Here is a 9921-nt window from a genome sequence, read left to right on the forward strand (position 1 = left end):
GTTTAGCTTACCTTGATTCTTTTAAGTATCCTAATCTTCTGTCTGTGGTGATCACACAATGTGTGGGCAAATAAATAATGACGGGTGGGTACTAGAGTTGCGGAGAACGTAGTTATTATACTTCTATTTTTCTTTATTAGTTTTTATTTTTGTTGTTTGTTTGTTTTGACTTTTTGTTTTTAATTAATTTTTTCCAGAGTGTTTCCAGTTTTTATTGTTTGAAAAATGTTTCATTGTAGTTTAGTTTTTATTAGTTTCACTGCTAGTTTTAGTCTTTTTAAGTATTGCCAGTATTGATTTAGGAAACATTAGTGTCGGTATTACAGTAAGTAACACAGAGCGTTTTTTAAAGCAGTCTTGTAGATATCCTGAGTCTCAATAAAGATGCCCATCAAAGCTTCAATAGAGAAGTTGTGATAACAAATTTTAGTAAAGTAATAAATACTAAAGCTAAGGGGAGTTTCTCTATAGCAGGGGTGTCAAACTCCAGTCCTCGAGAGCCGGTGTCCTGAAACTTTTAAGCTGAGGTGGCATTCAGCAATTTGATTCATGTTGCAATGAAGCGAAGCGAATGAACATGGTCCAATAAAAGTACATTTTTCCAAATACTTGCATTTACTTCCATTTATTTACATTTACTTCAGTAGGCTTAGGGGTTGCCACCTCAGCATTCAGTCTATAGAGTCTTGCTAATGGCCTACTAATCTTATTCATGTGTGTTGCAGCAGGGACACATTTAAAAGTTGACTGGAGTTTGACACAAGTGCTCTATAGTTTTATTTAAATTTTCCAAATTCCTAATAACAAGATGATAATAATAACATATCAAGAGTCTAAGCATGCATTATTATCCAGTGCATGTAAAGTGTTTCTTTGTTGTTTCTGCTGTTGTTTAAGGTAGACTTTACAGAAGCACAGAAAAAGCAAACCTCTGTTGCCATGCCAATCTATCTTGAGTTACAAGATCAGGTGCCAAGTGATGGCTGGTCAATATTTATAGACTCATAACAGCATGCTTCATGTGCGCATCCTTTTTTTTCATTCTGTCAGTTTGTACGTCTCACTCTTCTTTCCCGACTTTCCACTCTCAGCCTCCGATTCCACTCTCTTTTTTCGCATCAGTAATCTTCGTCTTTCCATCTTCCCATTTAATATGCTCCTCTTACTTCTGAGTCTTTATGACTCTACTTAGTTCCCCAGTGTTTTTGTAATGTCTCCAGTCTTTCAATGTGACTCTAAGTTGAGGTGCCTTAACTATGTTAGGCATTTTATGCCCATCTGGCCGTAGGGCAGAGTCAAGAGCTTCTTTTGTTAAGGCAGAAGAAAATTGGCCTAACACAGTCAACATTTTACCGATAACACTTAAGAGTACTTAGCTTTCCAAGCAAACTCCCTTTTGTGCTGTGGTAGCAAAGTGGTAGCATGGGGCTCGGCATGCCCAAACAATCTACAACAGATAGTCCAGGAAGTCCAGATAGTCCAGATAGAAAAGTCTGCTTTTTTTTTTTTTTTGCTGGCAGGCTGGATTTGAATAAAAGCAAACATTTTTATATTAAATCTTTATTATTGAGCCTTCGCATTTGATTGTTGTTGATCAAACCACAAATAGTCGTGGAACAGAGGAACCAAGAACAAAAAGAAGATGGGGACGAATATATGAAACCAGCATCCATGAGGCTTTCAGGACCGAGCTACTCTCTTGGCAGTCAAACCAATCAGATTTTCTTGTCCAGACAGCCATCAGGGCGAAAGAGGAAAGGGAGCTGCTGGGGACAAACTTTAATGCCTAGTAATTGCTCTGCATTATTATCCTATCTGCTTACCATCCCACATGTTACAAAGGCACTCATAACAAGCATTAATAATTACACCATATTCTGCATGGCTTTTTATCAGCAGCCTAAATCCCCTTCATACAAACTGATTCCATGATTAAATTATGAATTTTTATACAAGGATTTGCAATTAAGGAAAGAGCTGTGAGGGATCCTTGCTCAAGGGATACACAGTACTGATATTTATGCAGAGACGAATCTGCTTTGCAGTGAGTTGCACTGGGCTTAATTGGAAATTTCAGGCTAAGTGACGGTCACATAAAAAAGAACGAGTCATAAAACTGTTTCTCTTTATGCTTTTATAAAAGAATATTTCGTCCATGAACAGCTTTAGGAATTTGCACTTGAATGCCGTTTACACTCTGCTCTTCCATAGGCACGAATACGTTATCGGTAGCCCTTTTTGGAGTGTCTCCAGCTGTGCATGTTAAATTTCACCCTGGCATCTGATCTTTAACCTTCAGGTTCATTTTGCGTGTTTTGTTCAGGGCGGGCTCTGATGAGATTGACGGACAGAAAGCTGGAAAGAATGGGCATCATGCAGGAAGCGCAGAGGCAGCACATCCTGCAACAGGTCCTGCAGCTTCGTGTCCGGGAGGAAGTCCGGACTCTTCAACTTCTCACACAAGGTAACTTTTAGGCAGAACATGTTCTTCTTCATCTGCCTGTATTTCATTCCATCCATAGCATCCTCTCGAACATCAACCCTCTGCATATCCTCCTTCACTAAATCCATGAATCTTTCAACCCAACCCGTCCCCTTTATCCAGGCTTGGTTCTGGCACTTGGATTTCACTGGCCTCCCTGTGGCTGGGTCTTCTAAGCAGAACCCTTTGCACACAGTGTATGTATGTATGTAGTGGACCATAATGCTGTCAATCTTCATCAGCATCTAGGTTTTAAGTGCACATATTTTATCTGCCCGTCAGCAATGTAAAATTCTTCTCAATAAACCGAGCATGTCACATTTTGATAAATATTCAAATCATTTAATGTGCAGCATTTATGCACATGCCATCTGTAGTCATGGCAATCACTGCATGTTTTAAAGCCTGCAGGAAGTGGTGAATCATAAATGATTATGCAACTGAGAGAGTCATGCACAAATTGTTTATTTTGGTATCTTTTGGTGTACTGTGATCACAGACAGCTCAGAGTGGTAAACATGATGACTTGTTGATGTTAAAGGTGTAGTTTAGAGCTATCCTGCTCCACATTTACCTGGTGGAGCATGATAAGTGTATATATCTCTATAAGGCCAGATGCAACATCAGCGTGTAAAACCCTTTAAGACGGTGCGATTTTTTGCAAGCTTCTCTGGAACGTTATATATGCTTTGCATCTTTAAAAATATATTAACTACGCTTACAGCAGGTACGGCTCTAAAGAGAGATGCGCACAGATGTCGCTGCCTTTTAAGATTTACGACTTTACCTGCCTACACAGGTCAGGCTGTGATAACTTATATGGTTACACTGTAAGGTTGTTTGACAAAACATTTCAGAATAGCTATAAAGAGTCTACCTGTATGCCAGACATTCATCTCAGCAATATGTGTGGGTGCTGCTACACTCCAACGCAAGCACAGGCATAGGATCAATGCTCGTGTGCTGACAGAAGAACAAAATACCTTCAGTTTTGCAAGCAATATGTTGAGTTTATTAACACTAAAGGAAAAGGAATGATTTTAATTGTAAGTGGACAGTTTATCTGCATACTGTAGAGCTGTCTGAATTCAGAATATGTTCTTAAGAAGTAACATTGAACTTAGACTGTTTTAACTACTAAACATATTGCTTTCTCTAATAACTTTGACAGCCAAGGTTTAACTGTTTTTGTCTTACTTTACCTGCGTTAGCTTACTCTCAATGCATGTAGCAGTAAATGGACTGTTAACAAACACACTTTAGAAATATGCAGTATAGGAGCAATACAGCGGGTATAAAAATGACGACTCTGTATTTAGGTCATGCCAAAGCAGCTCAGAGGGATTTAAGTTTAGATTTTGTTTTGGCTACTCCAAAAGTTTCATTTTGTTTTTGTTTTTTGTTCTTTTTGGAGCCATTCAGAGGTGGACTTCCTGACCTGTTTCAGATCATTGTTCCGCTGCATAATAATGAGTGTGCTTGAGCTTTAGGGCACAAACTGATGGCCGGACGTTCTCCTTCAGGATTTTCTCGCAGAAAGCAGATTTCATGGTTCCATCAATTATAGCTAGTCATTCAGGTCCAGAAGCAGCAAAACAGTGTCAGACTATCACACTAGCACCACTATATTTGACGGTTGCTATAATGTTCATTATATGAACTGCTGTATTAGTTTTACACCAGATGCAACGGCACACAAAAAGTCCATCTTTTGTCCCGTCAGTCCACAGAATATTTTCCCAAAAGTCTTGGGAATCATCAGGATGCTTTTTTGGCAAATGTGAGACAAGCTTTTGTGTTCTTATTAGTCAGTGTTTTCTCCTTGGATCTCTCATGTGGATGCCATTTTTTCCCATTGTCTATCTTATTCTTGAATCATGAACTCTGACTTTAATCGAGACAAGTGAGGCTTGCAGTCCTTTACATGTCGTTCTGGTTTAATCTGTGTCCTTGTTGATGCACTCTTGAAGTGGATAATGGTACATGTCATCCACAAATGCATCATTTGAATGCAGTTATATGACAAATAATACAGCTCATTGTGCAGTTAATTGCTGATTACATAGCACTCCATCTGGCTTCGAAAATGCTAATGTTGGCGCATCAAAGCTCAGACCAGTGGCTCTTCATGGTGGTTATGGCTTTCTTTTATATACAGTCTCTGGGGATTACATGAAACAGACGGAAGAAACTGAGAAGTGTGGCAAACAGCCTTACAAAAAGCTCACCATTTTCCTCCATTTATGTTCATGCACAAGGATGCGTAAATGCACTTTGTCCTTCAGTCTCATTTTTTGCTTTCGACAGACCATTCATCTGACTTTCCACAATACATTCTTCAATACATTCTAAAGTGATCCAAAATGATTGGGTTTGTCTGTTGCTCTAACCCCACCTTTTTAACAAGTTTCATCAAATTCGGCTAAGTAGTTTTTACTTAATCCTGCAGACAAACAAACATACAGAGAAACAAATAAACATCACTGGAAACATACATCCGCCTCCACTCTTTCCTTGGCGAAGGCATAACAGCCAGCCAGGTGCTGTTGTTTTCCATCTTCTCCCCTCTCGCGCTCTCCTCCTCACCCTGTGAATTCTCAGCATCCCTCGTCTCTTTCTCAGCAATTCTAGCTTCCCTCCACCAGCTACCAGCAGCACTCCTCATCACCACTGCTTCCATCAGCACCCATCTGCACAGACTCTCAAGCAGAGCTTCGCCTCAGGGGCCAAGAAACAAATTCTAGGGATCTTTGTAACTTCGCAAAATTCTTGGAAAACATTTGGAATGTGATAAAGCTGGCACTGTCCCCCGCTTCTGTTTTGGTCCCTTAGCACGTAGAAAACATAAAGACAGAGTGGGAAAGGAAGGAGATTGTCTGAGTGATGACACTTTGCTAAGGGCTACTCTTAGCTTCTTTGTCACGATTTGTGTCTCATCTTCCCCAGTCTTCTTCTTTTTTTCACTCTCTTTCTCATTCCTCTCTGTTTTGTATTGATGATATGGGGAATGACAGCCCACCAGCCTCAGCAGCATCAGGCCACTGGCCTCAGCAGGGAGCAGCCTGTTAGAGAAGCCTATCTGGGCCTCAGGGAGAAAAAACAGAACGACCAAAAATACTAATTTGATAACTGTAGGAAATCTGGAATCAGAAAGAAGAAGTAGAGGATGAAAGGGGATGTAGAAAACGTCTTTTTGTGTATGGCAGTGTGATAAGAAATTAATAAGAATAGGGTCTTCTAAGGTCTACTAAGCATAAATTAGCAGTTTTCTAAAGTATGCATAAGCACTTTTTATTCACAGTAATATCAAGAACACCGGTCATGCTTCAACTTCTATTCAGCAGTCATAGGCGGTGCATCCAAGGCACTTTATATCACTGAACTTTGGTGGGAAGTGAGAGGTACTCTTAAGCTGTTGCTTCTGGACATACTTTTGGTAGTAAAAGGGGGAAAAGTGGAAGGAGAAGAGATGGTGCAGTATTTCTAGGCCCTGGGCGAAGTTCCTTCAGCTGTTGCTAAAGTGAGATACAGCTGTACACAGTTAGAAGCCGAGCCAGTGACAGAGAGAAATTAGGTGAGAAAGAGACGGTGGTTGAGTGCTGTTGAGATAATGAAGAGTAAGAAAGGAGGAGGAAGAGAAGCGTTGAGAGTAGTGGGGAGGGAGTGAGACAGTAGGTGACGAGAAGGTAGGATGAGAGAGAAAAGGCGATGAGAAGAAAGAATGAATGAGGAATGTGAGAAAGAGAGTGGGTGAGAAAAGGAAACCCTCCTCACTTAGAGATGTGATGCAAGATATGAATGCATCTCTCTTTCTGTACCTATATAAACACATCTCTCTATCCACTTCAGTTCAGTGTCACGGTTGGGCTGCAGCTTATCCTAGCTGTCATAGGATGCGAGGCGGAATACCGCCCAGACAGTTCGCCAATCTGTCACAGGACTAATACATAGAGACAGGCAATTCATGCTCACATTCACACCTACGGTCAATTTAGACTCACCATTTAACCTAACCCCGTGTATATATTTGGACTGCAGGAGGAAGCCCGGAGTACCTGGAAAGAAACCAAGTGACTAAATGCAAACAGAAAGGCCCCAGCTGGGCAGCGGTTTCAGACCCAGGACCTTCAGGAGGCGACTGTGTTAACCACCATGCCGCTCTCTATCAGTTTATGTCTGTCAAATATATACTTCATTCGACTGAGATATTAAGAGGTTGGAAGCCGGGTCAACACCTGAGGCTGTTTGTCCTGTTGCTTGAGCTTTTTTTGTTGTGCTGTAAGAAGTGTTGTCTTGAACTTGACACGTCTGCGGTTTAATCATATCTTAATTGCCTAATTTGAAGTCCACTGTAGTGGTGTACAGACGCCAAATTAGAACAGTTATGGCCTTGTCTAAATACTGACGCAGACAGAGACACAGACAGACACACAGATAGACAAACAGACAGAATAAGGCATTAGAGGAAGCAGGAGAGCGAGAGCGAGAGACAGGTGTTGTAATTACTGCAGTGTACCCAGACAGAATTAGCTCAACGGACAGTGATTAACCTTTAAGGCTTGCTGGGCCATGGGAGAGAAATAATTAGATTTCTCCCCTCTCTTTGTCTCTCCCTTTCTCTCTTTGCCACGAGGACAGCGGAAGCTCACGACCACTTATTCCCTACAGTCACCAGAGATGGGCTGAAGTCCTCCAAATGGAAAGTGATATCCAGTGGTATATCCAGCCTTTTAATAGCAGCCTTAGAGATGCTTTGGAATAAGAGCAGGGTTCAGAATAACACTGATCTAAAGTGGTGTGGTGCACGACACCAGTGGTAGGATAAAAGCAAAGCAGGGGTATGTACTGTATGTTCAGACTGAGAAATGTGGAGCAGCACTGGAGCTGAAGGAATCTGATTAATGTTGTGCAACATTGTGTCTTTTACATTGGCAAGATTATTCCATTACTTGTGTAGAGAGTAAACAAAAGAATAATTTGTGTTGCTGTTTCTGATGGTTGAAGGGTGAGCATGCTGAAAGAGGTGAGAAAAGAACTTTTCCTCCTTTAGCTGAAGTAAAACTACTACTAAACTAGTATAACAGTATGGAAGCCCTCAGTATATCACCTCAAAAATGAATGAATAAATAAATAAGGCTTTTTTTTTTTGTCAGTTTGAGAACACCTGTCAAATACAGCTGCTAATATTTCCGCTTCAGCAGGGAGGAAATGAATAAAAGATAAAATCAACAAATGACAGCTTTTCCTCAGTGTCTAAACATATGAATGGGTCAGATATGGAATAGGAAGGACATTAAGGTGAATCCATGACCGAAAACCAATAAAACTGAATATCATAAGGTGATTGAGTACACCATATTGTCACAACTCGATGAAGCATCATTTCAGCATTACTTTTACCAGTCGCTTTTCTGTTTTTCAAGGATGTCCACACTTCTTGGTGCCAAGCTAGCATGAATTAGCATTTTGACCTGTCCTGTTTTTATGTGCATTTGTGCTGTGTCAGATTTAACATAAAACAAAAAATAACCTGTAATGCAAGTTTTGTAAGAATTTTTATATAAATTGAACCATCTGTTTATCCAATGCATTGATGACAAAAGTCGAAGTTGTGCTACGCTTTAGCAGTAACCACTGTTACAAAGTGGCCTGATAACTTGAGGCGAGTCTCCAACATCTCTATGGTGGAATTTCCACCATGCCTTCTTTTCTGTTTTAATGTCCCAAGCCAATTTCAGTGCATTTCAGATGTGTTCGTTGACTAGGCCACTCCAAAGTCGGTTTTTTTCTCCTTTCAAAGGTAGATTTAGTCTTATGCTAGGTTGCTGTCCTGCTGCATAACTTCATTTGAGTTTTCAACTTAAAGACTGATGTTCTTCCTCTGAATTTTATAGCAGTGGGAATTCTAGTAATGATGTTGGCCAGGTTGTTGAGAGTGTCTCCTTCTTCAAGCACTTCCTAGGCACCACTATACACCAGTCTATCATGGGAATTAAACACCAGCGAGTAAAGCCCACCAGAGACTTCTTCCAGTAGCTGAGAAAATACAGGGTCAGTCGGGAAGGTATGACCCAATTTTACACAGCTGTTACAGAGAGTCCTTATTTTCTCCATCCTGACTAGAACAGCCAGTCACAACAAACAAAAGCTTGAACAAAGTAGTGTATAGAGGCTCCAGGATCATTGGTTGCATTCCGCCTTCCATACCTTCATACTATGCCACCAGGAAAGCTAGACACCTTCAGTCTTCTCCCATCAGGCAAAAGATACAGGAGTATTACTAACAGAACATCATGATTGGGGTACCTACCTTCCAGATATTAAGCGCTTTTATACCTACTGAAATGCTTATTAATAACAGTTTACCTACATCAGGTTGTGATCAGAGAATCCGAATATATTATGCACTGAAACGTATATGTTTGTATCATGCATTTGTAAAATTAACTGAACGTCTTGCAGTAAAAACTGGCCCAAGAACCATCTCACCTCTTTTTTTGGTCACTGGGAAGCATGCAGGATGCAATGGCTGCCGTTTTCTCCATCTTTCATCACCACAAGAACTATGGGGCTACATCACACATTGTGTGACTTTTCTATTACTGCCGTTTGCGGGCAGGGATAGCTCAGTGCGAGCAGGGATAGCTCAGTGCGAGCAGGGATAGCTCAGTGCGGGCAGGGATAGCTCAGTAGGTAGAGTGGTGGTCCTATGATCGGAAGGTCGGGGTTTAAATCCACTGAAAGACTACACTGAGGTACCCCTGAGCAAGGTACAATCCCTACCCACTGCTCCCTGGGCGCTGCATTGGTGGCTGCTCACTGCTTTACTGACTGAATGAGTTAAATGCAGAGAGGAATTTCCCCTCGGGGATCAATAAAGTATACATTATTTATTTATTATTATTTTTAGCTTTTCATTCAGCCTAGAATTTCCGTGGATGTCTTGTAATCATTTGACAACAAGTGTTTCTGATTAAGTTCACAGCTGTCATCAGTGTTATGCTCTTTCTATCCACAGTAGTGACATCCACAGTGGTCATCTGTAGAAAAAACAAAAAAATACCCCATACACAGCCAAAGATATATTTATTGCTACAGTTAATTTCAACAGTAGGAAATATTAGGATTGTATGAAAATCGAATGGTGATGTGTTACATACGTGTATTAAGAAGGAGAGTGGTGGCAATTTGCAGCCTGTGTTTGTTACTGGCTTCTCTTGACAATAGAAAAGATATTGTCCCTTTTAAAAATATATATATATATTTTCTACCCAAAATGTAAATGGTATATTAACTGAAAAACAGCATTTTTCATACTCATATCTTTTCAGATGGATGGTTGGATAGATGGATATATGAAGGTTATGAGGATTAGGACAAATACTTAAAGCGAACTCTACACGATGTAGCATCCACTTGTTTGGGATGTTTCACTGTAT

The 9921-nt window shown here is 40.5% G+C and overlaps 1 protein-coding gene across 3 annotated transcripts in view; it reads left to right on the top strand.

The window, feature by feature from the left end:
- Positions 1-9921, top strand: part of samd12 (sterile alpha motif domain containing 12) — a 136926-nt gene that overhangs the window by 62317 nt on the left and 64688 nt on the right. For 2 of the 3 annotated variants that reach the window (XM_085147856.1, XM_085147855.1), the window contains exon 4: positions 2324-2464. In XM_085147856.1, coding sequence (XP_085003982.1) covers positions 2324-2464 — 141 coding nt within the window. Of the gene's footprint in view, positions 1-2323; positions 9910-9921 lie in introns of all 3 variants that reach the window. The other variant, XR_014871833.1, reaches the window with a different exon arrangement.

The sequence above is a fragment of the Neolamprologus multifasciatus genome, chromosome 22 (genome assembly GCF_963576455.1).
Source record: "Neolamprologus multifasciatus chromosome 22, fNeoMul1.2, whole genome shotgun sequence".
Taxonomy (NCBI): Eukaryota; Metazoa; Chordata; class Actinopteri; order Cichliformes; family Cichlidae; genus Neolamprologus; species Neolamprologus multifasciatus.